At 31.9% G+C, this 21,195-nt stretch overlaps 1 protein-coding gene across 7 annotated transcripts in view; it reads right to left on the bottom strand.

Annotated features, from left to right (window-relative positions):
- Positions 1-21,195, bottom strand: part of ATM (ATM serine/threonine kinase) — a 122,508-nt gene that overhangs the window by 73,626 nt on the left and 27,687 nt on the right. For all 7 annotated transcript variants that reach the window (XR_002782281.1, XM_023535391.1, XM_011368153.2 and 4 more), the window contains 14 exons: positions 20,427-20,516; positions 19,240-19,411; positions 18,290-18,489; positions 16,017-16,099; positions 15,767-15,922; positions 14,898-14,973; positions 14,644-14,774; positions 12,254-12,374; positions 10,547-10,720; positions 9,288-9,457; positions 8,133-8,379; positions 5,540-5,655; positions 4,489-4,615; positions 3,856-4,055 (listed from right to left, as the gene is read on the bottom strand). Coding sequence is in view for 6 of the 7 variants with exons in the window: in XM_023535391.1 (XP_023391159.1) it covers positions 3,856-4,055; positions 4,489-4,615; positions 5,540-5,655; positions 8,133-8,379; positions 9,288-9,457; positions 10,547-10,720; positions 12,254-12,374; positions 14,644-14,774; positions 14,898-14,973; positions 15,767-15,922; positions 16,017-16,099; positions 18,290-18,489; positions 19,240-19,411; positions 20,427-20,516 (2,063 nt within the window). In the remaining variant the exon portion in view is untranslated. The remainder of the gene's footprint in view (positions 1-3,855; positions 4,056-4,488; positions 4,616-5,539; positions 5,656-8,132; positions 8,380-9,287; positions 9,458-10,546; positions 10,721-12,253; positions 12,375-14,643; positions 14,775-14,897; positions 14,974-15,766; positions 15,923-16,016; positions 16,100-18,289; positions 18,490-19,239; positions 19,412-20,426; positions 20,517-21,195) is intronic.

Raw genomic sequence — 21,195 nt, 5'->3', positions numbered from 1 at the left:
AATCTTTTTGAATTAATGTTTTAGATTTCTTCAGATAAATACTCAGAAGTAAGATTGCTGGGTCATATAGTAGTTCTATTTTTTTGAACTTCCATACTGTTTTCTACGCTAGCTGCACCAATTTACAAACCAAACAAAAACAAACTCATAAATACAGAAAACAAATTGATGGTAGTCAGATGGGAGGGGAATTAGGGGGATAGGCAAAAAAGGATTAGGAAGTACAGATTGCTATTTATAAAAAGTCATGGAAATAACGTCAATAATATTGTAATAACTATATATGGTGTTAGATGGGTACTAGACTTAGGATGATCACTTTGTAAAGGTATATAAATGTTGTCCCTGAAACTAATATAATATTGTATGTCAATTGTAATTGAAAAATAAATTTAAAAAAATTTTTTAAAAGAGGTGGCAGCTCTGAAGCCTGTCATGGAAGGATCTCTAAGAATAGTACAGAATAAAAATCATTTGTATTATAAATACAAAAAAATCATTTTGTATAATACAAAAAAATCATTTGTATTATACAGCTCTGAAGCCTGTCATGGAAGGATCTCTAAGAATAGTACAGAATAAAAATCATTTGTATTATAAATTTTTTTTAAAAAGTAGAACTGTCAGAACTTTGTTAGAACTCTAAATAGTCAAAGATTTATAGCAATCAAGCAAATGCTTAATCAATCAAGAAAATGGCAACTTAAAAACTGTAGAAAAGCTTTATGGTGACTTTACTTGCTCTTGCCCCACCTCCACCCAGCTTGGCCATAGTCAGGAAAACTGCATTCCCTAATTCCCAATGTGGGATCCTGGTCCTCATTTCCAGAGAAAGCAGAGCAGGCCTTACTCACAAATTATTATTGTGTATGTCTGTTCTAAACTTGTCTGGGAGCTACCTGAAGGACTGAGGGGAACTGACCTCTGTTTTGCCTAACCTGAATCTCCCCACAGCTGGAAAAGCTGAGGGTATTCACAGAAAACATTGTAAGGCTGACCAACAACCCACAGCTGCCTGGGACAAAAGATTACTGTAGAGACATACAATAAACTGGCTAATATCTAGGTGGGAAATCTAGGGGGAGGGCTTCCTTGGGAAATTAGAGCATTCAAAATTGCCCATATATCCAGGGAATTTAGAAAGCCACACACATGCCCAAGGTAAGATGCATGTTCAAAAACTACCTGAGAAGACCATAAGCTTTCACTTTGGGCTGATTCCTAGGCTCGGTGCACATCTAAGTATTAAGGGAGAGCCCTAACAAAGAACCAATCTACAAAGACTAGAAAAGGTTTTATTTCTCTCTCTTGGCTCCTAGTAGTCAAGGAAATCTCTGTCAAAACATTGTATGTCTATCACCACACACCAAAATTAACTCAAAATGGATTAAGGACCTGAATATTAAGACCTGAAACAATAAATTGCATAGAAGAAAACACAGGAACTAAAATCAAGGACCTTGGGCTTAAAGAAGATTTTATGAATTTGATCTCAAAGGCAAGGGAAATAAAAGCAAAAATAAATGAATGGGAATATATAAAACTAAAAAGCTTCTGCACAGCAAAAGAAACCGTCAACAAGACAAAGAGACAACCATCCGAATGGGAAAATATATTTGCAAGCAACACCTCCAATAAGGGCCTAATATCTAAAATATACAAAGAACTCATACGTCTCAATAACAACAAAAAAACAAACAATTCAATAAATGGGCAGAGGACCTGAACAGACACTTCTCCCAAGAAGACATACAAATGGCCAACAAACACACAAAAAGATGCTCAACCTCGCTAGCTATTAGGGAAATGCAAATCAAAACCACAATGAGATACTATCTCAAACCTGTTAGAATAGCTGTTATCAACAGGGCAAGTAATAACTTTTTCTTCTGTAAAAGAAAAAGGAACCCTCATATTCTGCTAGTGGGACTGCAAATTGGTACAGCCACTATGGAAAACAGTATGAGGTTCTTCAAAAAACTAAAAATTGATCTACTATATGATCCAGCAATTCCTCTACTGGGTATTTACCCTAAAGACTTGAAAACCCATATCCGAAAAGATATTTGCACACCAGTGTACATAGCAACATTATTCATGGTGGCCAGGACATGGAAGCAACCAAAGTGTCCTACGATAGATGATTGGATAAAGAAGCTGTGGTACATATGTACAATGGACTATATTACTCAGCCATAAGAAAAGATGAAATACCTCCATTAGTCACAATGTAGATGGACCTTGAGATGATCATGCTAAGTGGGATAAGCCAGACAGAAAAAGTTGAAAACCACATGATATCACTTATATGTGGGATATAAACCTAAAAGCAACAAATGAACAGGACAAACAGAGACTAATGGACATGGACAATATACTAGTGGTTACCAGAGAGCGGGGGGGAGGGGAGAGGTAGATGGAGTAAAAGGAGTCAAATATGTGGTGACAGAAACCTAACTATGGGCGATGAACACACAAGGCGATATATATATATATATATATATGCCTTACTGCTAAATTGTACACCTGAAACTTACTGAATTTCATTAACCAATTTTTTTAAATAGAAATAGAAAAAAATAAATAAATAAAATAAAATTAGAATATTTATTTTAAACTGTTGAAGACCCTAGTACTTAGGGTTTCTAGAGGTGGAGAAGTAGTATTGCAATTTGTAAAAAATACAGGCAAATACAATATATATTAAAAAGTAAAACTCATCCCAGACAAGAAAAGGCTAAAGGAATTTATCACCACCAAACCAGTAGAACAAGAAATGTTAAAGGGACTCCTTTAAGAAGAAAAAAGATTAAAAATATGAATAATAAAATGGCAATAACTAGATATCTTTCAACAATTACTTTAAATGTAAATGGATTAAATGACGGAGTGGCTGAACAGATAAGGAAATAAAATCCTTACATATGCTGCCTACAAAAGACTCACTTCAGATCAAAAGACAGACAAAGACTGAAAGTAAAGGAATGGAAACATTTCATGGAAACAAACAAACAAATAAAAAAACAGCTAGGGTAGCAATACTTATAACAGACAAAACTGACTATAAAACAAAGGCTATAACAAGAAACAAAGAGGACCCAGTAATCCCACTTCTGAGTATGTATCCAAAGAAACCCAAAACACTAATTCAAAAAGATATATGCATCCCTATGTTCACTGCAGTATTATTTACAATAGCCAAGCTATGGAAGCAACCTAACTGTCCTTCAATAGATGAATGGGTAAAGAAGTGGTGCATATATACAATGGAATATTACTAAACTATAAAAAAGAACAAAATTTTGCCATCTGCGATAACATGGATGGATCTAGAAGGTATTATGCTAAATAAGACAGAGAAAGTAAATATCACATGATTTCATTTATATGTGGAATCTAAAAAACAAAAGAAACTAACAAACAAAACAGCAATAAACTCGAAGATAGAGAACATTTTGATGGTTGCCAGATGGGAGGAGGATCTAAGGGAATGGGTGAAAAGGGAAAGGGATTAAATAGTACGAATTGGTAGTTAAAAACAGTCATGGGGATATAAAGTATAGCATAGAGAATATAATCAATAATATTGTAATAGCTATGTATGATGTCAGATGGATACTAGATTTATTGGTGTGATCACTTCATAAATTATATAAATGTCTAATCTCTATGTTGTACACCTGAATCTGATAAAATATTGCATGTCAACTATAATTGAAAAATAAAAAATTTTTAAAAATGCAAAAAAAGCGCAAAATTCGGAGAATACTACTCTGGCTTCTACCTCTAGAAACACAAATTTTCAATTAAGAGAAGAGAAAAATACTTATACATTGGTCTATATATATTATTTACCTTTTGTTAATATAGTGAATCAAAGTATAAATAACATCTCGAAGAACAAAGGCCCAAGCTCCTCCTAAGCCAGTTTTTATATCTTTCAATAATAAACTAACAAATAGGTGATATATTTTAAGAATTCTGTGCTTTTTATAAATGTTATTTGTCTCAGCTGCTTGCTCACATATGGCTAGAAGAATTTTCTGATATGAATCCTAGAAAATAAAGACATATTTAGTAAAAAGTTCTCAAATCATGTATACTCAGCTATAAGAAATACATTTTGTATTCAAAATAACTAAATTACAGAATTCAGTTTTGGGTCTGATATTGCATATAAAATATTACGTTAAGAAAATTACTATCTTAAACATAAAAAAGCTATTGTCTATTTAATTTTCAGATAGTAAACTATAATAGCATATTCTTAAAAAAAATTCTCTGACTCAATATATGACTAAAGTATCACAAAATTCAGCCCTCATATGTAACATATTTCAATTAATATTGACAAGTATAATACCAAGATATAAACTTATGTTTTTCTTTTTAATTCAGATGAATTTTCCATTTGTTTACTTTTTCTCTTTTTTAGCCAAAAAAGAAAGAATTCTCTCTTCAGTAACTATACCAGTAATGTATACTCACAGGGCTTTTGGAAAGAATTTCTAAAATGCTTTTAAACTTGGTTTTATGGCAATTGCTGATATAGGCAAATGTTGCTTTAATCACATGTGATGGAAAATGAGGTGGATTAGGAGCAGGATCCAAATCCCTAAGAGTCACAGGAAAAACTGTCATCATTTTCAGAACAAAATTATCAAGAAAAAACAGATTTGGTTGCCAGACCAATGAAATTCTAGAATAAAAATTTAGATTATAATAATCCTAAATTTAAAAATTATATTTCTACTAAAAAAGTAGATTTTTAATAAAATCACAAATGACATCTTAGTCTATATATATAAACCAGAATATTTAGATATTTACCTTCTGGGGCTTAATCAGTTTTCAATGATTTGTTAAAAAATCTTTTATTAAGTTAATGGCATTTCCACAAAGGAGCCACTCCAGGTCTGAATTAAAACTCTACGCTATTACTGTAAATGCAATAATATTTTAAGACACAGCTATTAAACACTATATCAAATGAAAGTATACATACAAAAGTACTCTGGTAGATATCATTATAATTTATATGCCTAGCACTAAGGCATATAAAAAAATAAAGGGTGCTTTTAAGCAGTTTATAATCAAGTTGGGAAAATAATTCTAACATTCACGTACAACCAAGTGAGTTTCACATCCAAATTAAATTGTAGTACAGTACATTCTGAGAGCTAAGGAACACGATGAAAAGACAAGTCATAGAAAAGGAGAACGAGGAATACTTCATAAAGAAGACATTTTCAAGAGGCAACAGATGATACAATGCTCAAACACTACAGGAAGATGGAGAACAAAAAAGATCATTGAATTTACAAACAAGGGAGTCAACCAGAAAGAGCACTTATTGTGGCAGGACTATAGCAGAAGCAGATGAGTTAACCAATTCAAAAGAAGTTATTTTTAAAGAAACAATTTTAAAAGCAGAGTATGTGCCTAAAAACTGAAATAGACATTTGAAGGTGTCAATCAATAAACTTCCCAAGGAACTTCTAAAATTGCAGCTAATTCGGTAAGTTTTAAATACCCATACCCTGAAAAATCACAGAGGTCAGTGCTTTGGCTGGTACCAGAAGTTGCCGGTTCATGTAATGTCATCAGTAACTCCACCACAATCTCTGGTAAATTAGCAACAAATAAATGATCAATCTGTAAAGATACGAAATTAAGTTAAGTTTTTATGTCCATGACCTTTAAAACAGCTCAAGGGGCTCACTTTAGCCTCATTTCCAAAATTATTCAGTGGCCATAGAAGGAAATAAATGATGAAAGATCTAAAATGTGCAAGACATACAGCTAACTCCACTTTCTCTGCTATGCCACCGATTTATAAAGTAAAGGACAGCAGGGAAATTATACCAAATAAGACTCTCTAATCCAATTCTTTAGTTAAATTTTGAAGAATCATTTTAATAGACTTAGGCTTCAGGTTTAATATTAAATTCCTCAACCTAATCATTTTCACATCAACCAAATTCCCCACTGATCTATGCTTCTCCTCAATTTGCATTTTACTCTTATTTGGGAACATAGAAAACTTTGCTAGTAAGAATTATCAGTGACCGGTAATAGTCATCTCTTTGTTCCCTGCATGACTTCTCCCCAGATTTCTACTTTGGTTGATACTCCAAATTCTGAGGCTAGCCGCTACTCATATTCCCTGTCATCAACAGTAGACTAAAATCCTTCCCTACAGGGGCACAATCTTCATCAACCCACTTCTTGCTACAGGTAGCCTCACAAAAAGCATAAATTCACTAAATATAAAGGATGGATCTGCTACATTACACTTCTGTCAAATGATTGAGAACTGTGTGACAACCTTAAAGGTGAATTGATTAGCACTCCAAATAAAGAATTACAGTGCTCTAAACTAAAAAGGCAAATGGCTGATTTACCTGATGGACAAGGTTTGGAAATACTTCCAAATAACAGAAATATTTTTGAATGTGACAAGAAACCTAATGTAAAAATCCTAGCCTTTCCCTCAGGCTTACATCTCAGTTGTTCAAGTCATCATTTCCAAGGTTTCAGCCCTTTTAAAAACTCAGCCTCATTTTGAAATACATCTGGATTAAGCAAGGAAAAATTAGCCAGGTCTGATAAATATCAAAGAAAAAAATTAATGAGCTTCCTTACACATAAGATGACAACTGAATTCACTAGTTTTATATGACTCTCTAATAAGTCAGACTTGTAATGTTAGGCTAAAGTACATATAAATTGTTCAGATGTCTACGCATAGCTAAACTATCTTATAACTGTAAATATTTTAGGCAGTCAACAAATTGGCAGTTTTTAGAAGACTGGAAGACTGATAACAGTCACATCAACACTTATTGACAGAAAAAAGAATCTAGAAGATTCAGAGAAAGCACTATTAGAGAAACAAAAAATTAACTTAAAATTTCATGCTAAATAAAATGGAGACTAACAAAAATTTATGTTTTTAACCAAGAAATTATTTAATTTTTGTCTCTGTTCTTGAGATTGGTGTTTTAATCAGGGTTTAATATAATCACCTTTCCCTCCTAGACTAATTCTGACTCTGAAAATTGCTATCTTTTGGTTTAAATACATAAATAAGAATAATAAGATTAGGCCTGCTCAGAAGTCTAAACTGGGAGATTGGGTGGGAGGTGGTAGCAACAGATTGTCCTCGCGTAATTCCATTACCTTTGGAGTGCCAACATTCTGTTCCAACTGTCTTTTGAGAAAGGGGCCCCTCTGCTCACCATTTGCCTCCAGACTACAGACATAACCAGCTCTGACTGGCAATGGTCTACCTAAGCAACTAAGAAATTTGCTGTTCCATTTCTTGTTTCAATGTAGATAACTGGACAACCAAAAAGAGTCTCTTGGAGTTTATCCAATTGTAATTCTAATGATAACCAAACTTGTTCAGTCATCTTTTAATTACATTAAAAACAAATTGGGCTGACCACTCCTCTTTTACCTTAAAAAAGATTTAAAATGTTCTTTAATATAAGTTACCTCAAATAAGTTTGGATGCATATAAATTATAAAACAAACTGTTAGATCCTTTTTAACATGACTCTATCTTTTATCAAATAATGAGTACTCAATATATACTAGATCGTCAGTATACATCAGAAAAAAAAAGAAAAAAAATTTTACTTTCATAGTACTTATGGTAGACAAGATTGATAATAATAAACAATGAACATAATTCACAAATAAATTATATCATATGTTAGAAGATAGTCATGGAAAAAAAGGAAGAGCAGGGTATAAAAACTTGGGATTGTACTTTTCCTTGAAAAGTGAAGGACTTAATGAAGTGAGGAAATTTTTCTAAACATTGTCAGTACTATTTGAACTTAACAACTTGCATCTATTATTATTGCCAATTAAAATAAATTTTAAAAAGAAAAAAATAAAATTGAGTTATTTTTTTAAATTTCTGACTGAAAACATTTAATTTAAAAGCCAATCAAAAGGAGAGAACACTGTATAACAACAAAAAAATTCATGGATTGTCTATGCTAGATAGTGATTACCACATACTAAATTTAACTGCATAAATAAATAAAGAGCCTTAAAACTTTAAAGTTACACCTCAGATCAATTAGGGGATAAAATGCATGTAAAGGTTGAAGTCATACCTGTTTTCCTAGGAAGTTTTCATCTTTAAGCATATCATAGACTTTGGTAGCAGTCTCTCTTTGCTGTCCCATCCCAATGTCTCCTGTACCCTCATAGGCAAAGTAAGGAAGAATATTTACAAGAATCTTTGGAAAGCAGTCTGTTAGAAGATGTTTCCAGTCTTCTTGAATTTGATTAGCAATGGATTTCACTTCATCGAAATTACTTCTAATTACCAGATGTGGAATCAAAACTTTATAACAAGATCTAAAAATATGAAAATTTTAAATATGTTATATGTAACTTTTCAAAGCAAAATTTTATAATATAGTTCTTAAAATAACAAAATGCTTTAATAAGCATTAGAACATCATTTAATCTACATCATTAGATATTCTTACTCTAATTTTATAAATGGAGAAATAAAGTTAGGTAAGTTCTAAACAATCACACTAAAAAAAAAAAGATCTTAGAATACACTACCCTAATTCTGTGATCAAAAAAACAGAAATCGAATTTGTATTTATTTCTTCTGCATAAGCAATTCATGCAAAACTATTATAAAATGAAATGTGAAAGCAATTTATAAATTCAAAAAATGTAAATTTTATTGTCAAAATGAATGAACAATAAGGATCACTATAAACAATTATGAAATGCCTTCCCAACATCCTGATACCTAAGCATCACTCTTTAGTTGTTTCAAACCTTTCCATTTTCAAAATTTTCTTCTCTAGAATCAGTTAGCAAAATATTTTTACGATAAAATTAAAATGACTAAATATCCTATAGTCAAGCAGCAGAAAAGAAAAACAAGGCAGAAATAATGAGCCACTGGTAATTTATCTTTAACTTTTCATAGTGATTATCCAATGTTAAAGCTGAAGGGAACATTAAAGAGCTCCTGTGTAACTCTCTTACTTTACAGATTACTAAGAAAAACAAATCCCAAAGGCTGTTTAGATGGCTTGCCTAAAGTCACATAGCTGGTTATTGGCACAGTTAGGACCAGATCCTAAGTCCACAGATTCCCTTCAATATAATTTCATTAAAACAAGCTGTGCTGCCCCTTTTCTATACAGCCTCCTACTCTGCATGTGTGGAGGTGGGATTGCCAAATATCATTACCTAATTTTAAATTAAACATATTTCATATGTGCTGTATATAAACCTACCTATAGAAATCCTCAACGTTTGCATAGTTTAATAAAACAAAAGGAAAAGAAGATAAGCTATATTCAGTATCTTGAAGATTTAGCCATTCCAAAACCAGATAATCCAAATGAGAAGCCATGAAGTCCTCTAAATGACTATATCCAAAAGTTGCAGAAACTTTCTCTAAAACCTGTACAAATCAAGAATAAGTCAAAGCTTCAAGAAAACATTGAAATAATATATTATTTAAATCTTTGTTAATATTTACTTACAGTATGATTTTAATTATTCATTTAACTTTTCTATACCTTGATTTACTCATCTATGAGATAGGGATAATAAAAGTACCCACTTTGGCAAGACTAAATAAGAAAAATGCATTTAATACACTTCGCACCGTGCCTGGCACATAAAAAAACCTTAATAAATGGTAAATGAATAAAAACAGGAAAACACATTGCAATTTTCAACATTTGATTATATTGCAAAGGACAATCTAAAGTAAAACAATCCTTCTTCTCAGTCCTAAATCCAAATGAGAAAAATCCAAACACTATATTCCACTTACAATAATTAAGTAGTATAATTGTATAATTTTTTTAAAAACGACTTCTTTTTTTAATCCTGAGAAATAAAAGATTTACATGCCTAAGACTGACTACCTGTGGGTTGGCCCAATATAAAGCTCCATGGAAACTATGCTGGTAGAATGCCAAATGGCATATAAGGCCAATCATCATGTTAAAATCTACAACGGAAAGGCTTGGAACTTCCCAAACCACGAATTCTGAGGTAGTGGAACAGGGCATGGATGCACACTCTATAACACTGTGCAGATGTAACTGCAAGGCTGGACCCTGGTCCTCCTTCCCTAATCATGCAATTTAAAAGCTTCATAATTCTAAAATTTGACTCCCAGCCCTGCTAGATCCTTATGTCCTGCCCCAGAACCCACCAGGGAAAATATGTGCTTTTTTCATGTGTTTCCCTCAATAAATGCTATTCCAGAGGGCCTGGTCTACATGATGACAGGTCATTCATCCTTGTTAGTTCAAAGAATGCCTTGTGAAATACTCTTAAATTGAATGCAAGAAATGACCCTGCATACAAATTAATACACTATTTAAAAAGTTACTACTTTCCAATATTCCAAATCTAAAAAATAAAACTGTCTCCAAGTCTTTTCATAAGTACTGCTTTAAAATTCTACTTTAAATTTTTAAATTATTTAGAACTTACCCAAAAAAGATTATAATAAAAAATATCCATCCACATGTACCTTTTTAATGAGGTGAGGTTCTAATCCATTTTCTTTCACGGACTTGCATAGGGCGAACAAAGCCTGTTTTTCACAGACAGGGCTAGAGTATAAAACCACTGCTATTGTCATCAGTAAAACAGCTTTTCTATTATAAATCTCATCCAAAAGTTCAGGATTCTCAGCTCTGTGGGACTTTAGAATTTTAAAAATAATGTAAATATTTAAACATTACAAATAAACCTATCAGTCTAAAAGCAAAGTACACCATGACATCTAAGCACTCAGTGAATAGTTTAAATCCTACAGATGGAGCTAAGAGTAGAGATTTTGAGAAAACATCAGTTTCTAGAGTGGGAAAAACTGCTTTTGATATTATGGAAAGAACTGCTAAAATTTTTAGTGAGATATAAAGTACTTTAAAGAAAAGAAGAAAGATATTGCAAGAAGGTGAGAGATTAAAAGTTATACCAACTATATCTCATGTTTATTATCACTATAATATATAGGTCTTTATACATTTTAAAATATCATATATATTACCAAAAGGAATAATAAAACCATGTAACTAAATAGCATGACATATACTTCTAGTTTAATCATCATTTATTATATCCCAACAGATGTGTATATTTTTTGATTACTTATACTTGACAGAAGTTTCTCTTCACATATAGAAAAACAAACTGGTACTCTCTGATTCTAGTTCTGTTTTTTGGTACAAGAAAAAGAAAGAACCTACTTCTTTTAAAAAATGGCAAGCATTGACATGTTTAAAAATAGCTATGAGGTTTCTACTAAGTCTACTTCTTCACCTATTCCTTATAAGAGACAGATCTATAGAATCTCTAACATTCTAGTTAAAAATCAACTTTTACTCAGCACCAACATGCTAACTGCCCTCTAAAATGTACAGATCAAATTCTTACCAACTTGTTCATGACAGTATGCTTCTATTAATGATGTCAAAGTCAGAATTTGCTTTTCTGAATAACTATTACAATGTTGATTCATACTGTGCTCTAAGATGTAAAACTTCTTAGATCTTTTTGTAAATGAATTGCTGTCAGGTCAATATTTTGCATTTCTGCACATGACAGGCTGATTTTAAAATGTATAATGTACATTGTCTCTATTACTTTACACTCATCTTTCCATTCTATTGAAATCTTTTTCTAAATTCACATTCTTTCATACAACTATCCTTTTTAGTCTTGTGCTATCACAGATTACTCATATACTTTTTACAAAAAATTCAAGGCATAAATAAATGAATAAATTCTAACACTAAAATAAATCTTGCCATTTAAAAAAAACCAATTATTCTACAGAGAACTATGAAAATCATAAGGTCACTAAAGAACACTAAAATAATCTGATCTTACCTATTAGAACATTTTCAAAATCCATTTCTTCCTATTGTCACCTGTTCTGAATTAGATTTTATTTAGGTCTCATTAAAAAGCTTTTAATAAAAAAGGAAGGCATTTATACTCCCATAAAACCTCAGTAAATTGCTTTTCCCAGAAAAATGCTACATATAAGTTGAACCAAAGGAAACTGCCAATTCTTACCTGTAAATAAAGCAATTTCAATCCATTCATAAGTTGTTCTAGTCTAATCTTATACTGTAAACTATTAAATATAAACTATCAGGCCAAACATGGTAAAGTAATACAGTATGTTTATAAAAAGTACATAATATCAAATATGCATTACTAAATTTACCACTTCTCTCATTCCTTCCTGAGCTTTCAAGTATGCATTTTCAAAAGCTGTTTGTTGAAGCTTCAAAGGAAGTGCTTTCGATAATGTGGAAGAACTTGCTTGTTTCACATCCTGAAATAATCTTAAAAAAAAAACCAAAAAGTGAAATAATTTTTTATCTCAAACTACTTTCCAAAATATATTACAGGACAAAAATAAGTCACTCTGTGAGACATACTAACACACTAGATTTTCTTTCAAAAGACTAAGAAAATCTAGGCCCAATTAAAGTGGTTCAGATCCACTGCTTAATATTAGGGTCTTTACCATATACTCTATTTTCTCCTAGAACTACAAAGGGTCTCAAAAAATCTTTTAGCTTATTGCCAAACTTGAATAGCCCTAAACTCAAACTAGCCAGAAAAGAAACATTGCCAAACTATAAAGGGTCTCAAAAAATCTTTTAGCTTATTGCCAAACTTGAATAGCCCTAAACTCAAACTAGCCAGAAAAGAAAAATTGTCCTCTGGTCAAATGCCAATTAGAAGAAGCCAGACTCCTATGACAACGTGCTCTAATATTTAACCACTCTGAAAATTAATAGCTTAATGTCTTGATGTTCCATTAAAAAAATTTTTTTTATGTGATGGAGCACAGTTGGTGACTTCTGCAAAATATCCTAGCATATTTAAGGACAATTCTTTAATCAATTTTTTCCTTTATGCTTTTATAGTATCAAAACTTTTAAACTTTTTGGTGTTCCTCTGATTTCTCCAGTTTCTCATAAAATAACACAGTATTAAATATCTAACAAGTAAAAAAACTACAAAAAAAAAAAAAACAACAACAAATGCTACGTTCATGCCATTCTTGAATTTACACATTTTTGAATCTTAAGAGATAGTTCAATGCCACCACTACACTACTTTATTACATCCAACTTATGATCCTCTATAACCTCATCCTTTAAAAAAAAAATTTTTTTTGTTATAGTTGGCATACAAAAATACAAAATTACATTAGTTTCAGGTGTAACACATAGTGATTTGACATTTACATACCTTATGATGAGGTCACCACACTAAGTATAGTGACCATCTGTCACTATACAAAATTATTACAATATTATTGACTATATTTCCTGAGTTGTACACTACATCTCTGTGACTTATTTCTTTTATAAATGGAAGTTTATATCTCATTCTCCTTTACCTTTTTTCATCCATTTTCCCACCCCCTTCTCCTATGGTAACCATCAGTTTGTTCTGTTTCTGAGTCTAATCCCAGATCTTTAACTTCAGTATATATTTTCTATCTTTGAAGTAAAGTTCACATTCCTTAGCAATCCTTCCAATGCACTATGTTTTAACTGAAAAGAGTCCCAAACCTGAGGAATTAAGACACAATTCTGATTTATGAAAACATTACTATCAGCACATTCAAACTTTGAACACATTAGGTTATCTAACACATATGTCTGTATGACTGTTGGGGTAACTTCTTTACTGTGAACTTTAATTACTGGTTACTTGCATTTGAACAATAAAGTTACTCAAACGATTTCCAGCTTTGATGTTTTAAAAGTATAATTTTTTCAAATATTCATTGATTTTACAAATTATTAAACACCTACCACATACCAAGTATTGTTTTAGGTGCTAAATATACACCTAGTAATGAACAGAACAGACAAAAACCAATGACTTCTAGGAGCTTATATCCCAGGTAATGTTAAAATATTTCAAGTAGTAACAAATGCTATAGATAAAAATTAAGCAGAAGGATGCTTTATTTACAGGAAGAGCAAAGTGGGAAAAGTACAGGTAGGTTACAATTTAGAGCTTAAAAATCAATTTGATAACCTGATAAACATACAGTCTTTAAGGAATTAGTATTTGCTTCAGGACTCAAACATAAAACAGATCCCTATGATAGAAACATAAAACAGATCCCTATGACTGTATGTTTACTTGAATAAACAATTATAATAGGCACAATGTAAACTCATTTTACAAACTCATAATAAAATTATAGTAACATCCAAACATTCTACATCTCTCATAAACAGTACTAGATGCACTTCGTTCAATTCAATCACTTACTAGTTGTATGGTACTGAGCAAGTTACTTCCTCTCTCTAAACCAAAAAGTTTTCATTTATAAATTGGAGAAAATAATAGTATCTAAGTGATAGAGCTATCAGAATTAAGAGAAAACATAAATGCCAGGCAAAGAGTATATGCTCAAAAAGTGTTAGCTATTTTTTTTTTATTTTTTCAATTCATTTTTAATTATAACTGACATACAGTCTTAGCTATTTTTAATATCACAACTAGTAACCTATCACTGTGCTAGATATTGCATTGATATCTGCAACATTCCAGATACTTCATAAATACCTGACTCATTACCTATTGATTGATTCTGCAGCCAACATGCAAACTTGGTGATCATTATCAGCAAGAAATTGTGGAAAAACTTCATTTACAGGAAAGTCTTTTCCCATTACACTAAGAACAGCCCATTTTGAATAAGGATCAGCCTATGGGAAAAGAACAACTAAGGTTAAATATGAAATACTAAGAGAAAAATCATGCATTAACAACAGAAACAAAGGTGCTTTAAAAATTTATAAAGACCTAATATTTAACATGGAGTAACTCACCTCAAGCAAAGTTTTAAGGCATTTTACTAGTGCCATTCTTACAGAAAATGTGCACTTCCCCTCTTTTGTTAAGTGCCTGAAATAAAGTATTTCGATGTCAAATAATTATTCCAATAAAAGCAGTGAAAAATAAAGTACTGGACATTAGAATTATTTTGTTACTTCCAAAATTCTTTGCCATGCTACCTTTAATTCTCATTATGTAGCATATGCCAATATTCTTACCTTCCAAAAAATTCTGGCTACAAGATATGTTTGAAAAGAAGTTCATTTTAATGTGTATTATTAGCTTTATATCTTTATGCCTCATTTTGGGGCTATCATACTTCATCTAAACACGTTATAGTAAACTTAGTTTAAAGAGAAAAAATTTTTAAAGTTTTTGTTGTTATATCAAAGATTTTAAAAACCATATTCTACACTGATTCAGAAGTCCTTATCAGTCAAATGATATGAGGGCTCTAAATGACATACATGTGCCCCTCTATAAGTATCATGGTGTTACCTCACACTGTGACTATACACATGAAATAACCAGATAGTGACAAGGCCAATTTGTTCATTTTAGGAACATCAACAATTCAATTTAGATTTGTTGCACTTTGCTTTATTCACCACACATGTCAAACTATTAAGTGATTCAAAATTCACAGGTTAAGAAAGCCAGGCCTTAAGAAAAACACAGTTTAATTCTTCAAGCAATTAAGGAAGAAAACACAAATTACATTCTACTACTGTTAAAAGATGTATAGAGTTACATTTAAGGGTAACTATATACTGCATGTATATAGTTACATGCAGAAATGGAAAGTTTACATCTGTATCAGAAATTGCAAAAGAAAAATAAGAACCCCATAGTCTGTACCTACCAAAATGCTCCAATCACTGTTAGAAACTGTCCTTGAGCATCTTTTGTGTTCTCAGCATCTATATTGCCCTGACATAGGTTCGTCACTATATGAAGGACATGGTTTAAAATTGTTTTACAAACATCTTGGTCACGGCGATACAAAGAACACACATTGCTATGGTGGAAAAAGTTTAACTTAATAAGTATAACAAAATACATCTGTTAGTTTATAAATTTAAAGTGAACATAACATGGCTTTAATTTCTTACGATAGTGGTTTTAGAAGTTCAGCAACATCTTCCATTGGCAAAGGATATTCTTCTCTAGGAAGCTCCTTTAAAAGCACTAGATACTAAAATAGGAAGAAAAAAAATCAGCTTTTATTTTTCATGTCATTTACTTAAATATATACGTAACCATAAATTCATATATAGACACATGCGTGTGTACACATGCACCCACACAAGCAGTAAATTTTTTAAACAGGCAGCATAGTAAAAAAAAAAAGGGGGGGGGGTTGGGATTTAAAGTCAAACAGAGTTAGATTCAAATCCCAATACCACATCCTATTGTGTGGTTAAAAAACTTGCCTTCTCGTCTGAGCCTTTGTACTTTCACCTGTAAAATGGGGATATGGCACTTACCTGGCCAGATTACTGTGAGGATTAAAAGAAATAACTGTAAAGGACTAGCAATTATTGTAAGAATTCAATAAATGCTAGTTGCTACCACTGTTGGGGTTAAGAGCCTGAGCAAAAATCTGAAACTACATTGTTTCCACTCTTCCAAAATAATGCTGGGGGATAGGACTTGACTGTTTAAAAGCTACTAACAAATTGTAGAAAGCAGAGATAATCATAGGCAGGGAAGAAGTCAAATACCCTGACCTATCTTTTTATAAAGCAACCTGGTAAGACTCTCTATGGCACTATGACTATTTCTGAGAGTTGGTAAATAATTTTCTGGCTGTAGTAAGAAATCAGACTTTTTTCCCTATCATCTATGCGTAAAAAAAAGTTTCTTACTCCTCGGATATTATAAAAGAACATTAAATTGGATATTTTAAATATTTGACATAAAAGTCATGGTTGTGATGTTACTGAGTGTCTTGAAGTGCCTTTAAACAGCAAAACCTTAAGAAAAGCATACAGCCCTCCCTACTGGTCAGGACTGGAGACTTGATTAGTGTTTGCCAGGGTTGAAACCAGGGGATCAAACAAGACTCAACCAAGCATGTTTGCTGGAGCCAGGGGCTCAACCATCATGTTCGCCACAGCTAGAACATGACCAGGGATTCTACCAGGAATTCAACCTTTATGTTTCTAAGAAGTTCTAATTAAGGAATCACCTGGCATGTTTCCCAAAGCTGGGAAAATCGCCTGGCATATTTACCAATTTGCTGAGACTAGAGAAATGACCATGGATTCACCCAGCATACTCGCTGGGCCAGGGTCTCTCCACACATGGTCACCAGTACTAAGGCTAAGGGATGGCCCACATGGTCAGCAGAGTAGTTATATATATAAGAATATTGGGTAAACAAGCAAATGTATTGAGGTTCAGTGGAAAGCCTAGTTTCTTACTGATGGAAAAGGGAGCTATAAATACAGAGAAATAAACAAATCCTATGATTAATTTATTGGAATTGGAGACATCAATCAGTAGATGGATAGATTGATGTGGTGTAGGGCAGGAGAGGGATTACTTTTGTAATATTCTCACCAAAGTCTAAATCTAAATATAATCATGAGGAAACATGAGAAAAACTCAAAGTAAAGAATTCTACAGAACAAGTAGCTATACTATTAAAAAATATGAAAGTCATGAAAGATAAGACTAAGGAACAGTATCAGACTGAAAGAGACTGAACGGACCTGAAAGCGACTGAACGGACCTGAAAGCTAAATGCAGTAATAGTGTTATATTCCAGATGATTATACTGTTGTTATACAGGGAAGTATCATTGTTTTTATGACATATACACTGATGTATAAGGGGCATCACATCTGCAACTTAATCTTAAAATGATTCAGAAAGAGATGTGTATGTGCGCGCGCACATGTGTGTGTGTAGAGAGAATACTAAGGCAAATGTGGTAAAATGTTAACAGTAGAAGCTTATGAAGGGAATATGAAGTTCTTATAGTACTGTAACTTTGTTATCACTTTGAAATTACAATAAAAAATTTAAAGAAAGTAAACTAAGGTCAAGGCGAGATTCAAACTTCAACTGCTACATTATTTAAGCACTATTTTTACATTCAGGAGCTGTGCTTCTTAGCCTAGTTTAAAATAATTTATAATAATTAATGATACTCGAGTATAATAAATCTATCCAAAGTCCAAGTTTTAATGTTTCAGTATCCTCTTAAATTTTTTTCACAGCACATAAAAGAAGTGTATTTTATAACTAGTCTCAGATTCGTTTCTCAAGGAAGTGATTTCAAGTCTTCAAAGGTACTATGTGATTCTCACGTCAGCCCACTTCGTTTAACAGCAATACCACACAGAACTGAAGAGCTTTTTCATTTCACTTAACTCACCATGTGTAGGTGTAGCGGTTTAGTAGGGTCTAGCATGCTAGAATCAATTAACATTAACAATTTCCTCCGAATATCAGCTGCTCTAAATGACACAGTATTGGTAAGAGCCGTAGTTACACACATGCACAGGAACCTGACCATATCCAAAAGAAGTAGATCTTGCTTTGACAGATGTTCTTCAGCTAAAGGACTCATGGCTCCTAAAAGGAAAAAGCTCTTGGTAAACTAAACAACCACATATGTTGACACTCAAATGTCTTCCCCTCTACCAAAAAAAAAAAAAAAAAAAGCATATGGAAAACAAAATTACAGTGAAATTGGTTACACACTGAAAGCCTCAAAATTCTTCATAAAAGGTTACTGAAGGATTCTGTCATCAATAATCTATTTTTAAAAAGCTGTATAAACAAACATTACTGTAATACTGTTAATTATGGGGAAATAGAAACTTAAATTTCTGACTGTAATGAATGGTCAAGTAAATTATGGTATATATGTTAATTGGGATATTATGAGGCCGTTACTGAGTATGATTATCAATATTAGTAGCTAAATGAAAAAAATGCTTATAAGTTAACATTTGAAGAAAACAAGGTATTAGAAGGCATTTGAATGTTGATGCTGATTACAATTTTCAAAGGGTCTGTAAAATGACAGGAAAAAGGCTAAAAGTGATGGCATTATGGGTGCTTTTTTTACTCTTCTGTTTTCTATTTTCCAAATAATCTATCATATGATTTTCTTTAGTAATTATTTAAAATTTTCTCTATATAGAATAGGAAACTAATAAATTTAAACAATCAAAGAATCTAATGTAGAAAGGAACAATCCTAATAGACTATACTAAAAGGAAATAAAATGAGCATAAAATTGGTATGTATGAGGCCTTTTGTGATGTCAAATCAACACAAAGAGGTAAAAGAAATCCCAAACAGTAAATTTGTATTTACCGATAGTAAGCTGGCTCTCTCCAGATTCATTTGCATCACTAACACTACTAGCAGGGAAATCACTACATACACTCATGGATAACTGATTCTCCATCTCCATTAGATTTTCATTAGTGTTATCTTCCGTTGATTCTACTTCTTTATAGTCAAGTGGCTTTTTGATAAAAGATGACTTCAAAGAAAAGAAAAATGTTTTTTCAGGTTGACTTCTTTCAGAAGCATGCTGTCATTAAAACTCACCTAATCAAACAATTTAAGGTTCATGTGTTATGAACACTGCAGTATTATTTCTATTAAATGCCCACTAACAGAATAATATGCAATCTGAACAAATAATTTCTCATACTTATTTTATACTACCTAAAATTGGTAAGAGTCTAGGGAAAATTATACATTGGTATGACTATTTTAGAGGACAATGATTGTAGCCAGTAAAAGTAAAATTCACATTCCTTCTGAAAAAGTAATTCCATTTCTAGAGTTTATCCTAAATCTTTCATAAGCACAAATACAAGTAGACAAAAGTGCAAGAAACTTTAACACAGAATTCTTTGTGACCGTAAAGAAAAAAAAACTACTTAAAATGTTAATTAAGACCTGATGGGCTAAAAATACATATGCTACTGCTAAAAAAAAAAAAAAAAAGTCAGGTATAACACAATGTAGTAACATGGAAAAATTATCAAGATTTATTATTAAATGAAAATAAATTAAGGAATTTTTTTTTCACTCATTAGATATTTGAGTATCTTCTAAGTGTGCCATGTACTGTTCCAGACAAAAAAGTATGTATGGAAAAAGCTCGTTTGTGTGGAAGAAATATAAATGCCACAATGAGAATATGTTCCCCGTCTGGCAAGGTTTTTGTTATTTTTAAGGATAGAGAATTATTTTGAATTTTGATATAGTGTCGCACAGAAACAGGTATGAGCCTGGATGATTAATATCTAATAATTCAGTCTATTTTATTTATTGAGAAACTAAAAGCCAAGCACTATGCTAGGTAATGATATTAAAAAGCAATCAATAATATCCTCCCCCTCAACCAAGTAATTTTAATATCCACATTTAAAAAACATAAGATGCCATATATTAGATGTATCCTTATTTAAGAGAGGTTTCAATGGAAAAAAAAAAAGCATCTTAGAATCAATAAAATACAGTATTAAAACAGGAAGCATACTTACTAAACTTCTACAAATATCTGCAATATCATTCACTAGCTTTGATGTTAACAATCGTAGGAAAAAGCCAGATGCAATTTTGTTTGGATTGTGCTGTAATTAAGGCAAACAAAAAAAACATGCAAACAAAGAAAAACAAAAATTTTTCTTGGCAGATAATATTTTCTCTATCTTGAATGAACTGTAGATTTTCCTTTATACTGGAAATTATCATAAGAAGCATGGATAAAAAGTTTACTATTGGGGCTAAGATATAAATTACTTCAAAAATACTAATCTCTTTTCTTAGACTAATAATAACTAAAGCACATATCTTTCATTGTACATAAATGACATTAAAGTAAAATACCAGCTAATGATCGTACACATAAGCAATAATTGTAACTTATTCTTCCTCTTCTCTCCTTCCCCACTTGTAATAAAACATAAAAAAACACATTACAAAACCAAAAATACATGCTGATAATATTAATGTATGGCCATGTACTTAATATTAGATTCCAAAAATGTATCCAATTATTATCCACACTCTGGCCTGGCTTAGGTACCTGTCAGGCCCACTCTAAATCAAAACAAAGACTACACACAGCAGCACTCTTTCTACCAAATTTTATGTAAGACTCTCTGGACAAAAGGAGTAATGTTATGTGCCAGAATTGTTTATCTTTGTGGTGCTCACTAGCCCTGGTATCGTGGTATGCACATCACATAGCTAGCAGTCAACAAATTTTTATTAAATGAAAATATCCTGGCAATAAAAGAGTCACCTCTA

The sequence above is a fragment of the Pteropus vampyrus genome, unplaced genomic scaffold, assembly GCF_000151845.1.
Source record: "Pteropus vampyrus isolate Shadow unplaced genomic scaffold, Pvam_2.0 Scaffold139, whole genome shotgun sequence".
In the NCBI taxonomy this organism is placed as follows: domain Eukaryota; kingdom Metazoa; phylum Chordata; class Mammalia; order Chiroptera; family Pteropodidae; genus Pteropus; species Pteropus vampyrus.
The sequence above is the reverse complement of the archived record's forward strand: the minus strand, read 5'-3'. Positions and strand labels throughout refer to the sequence as shown.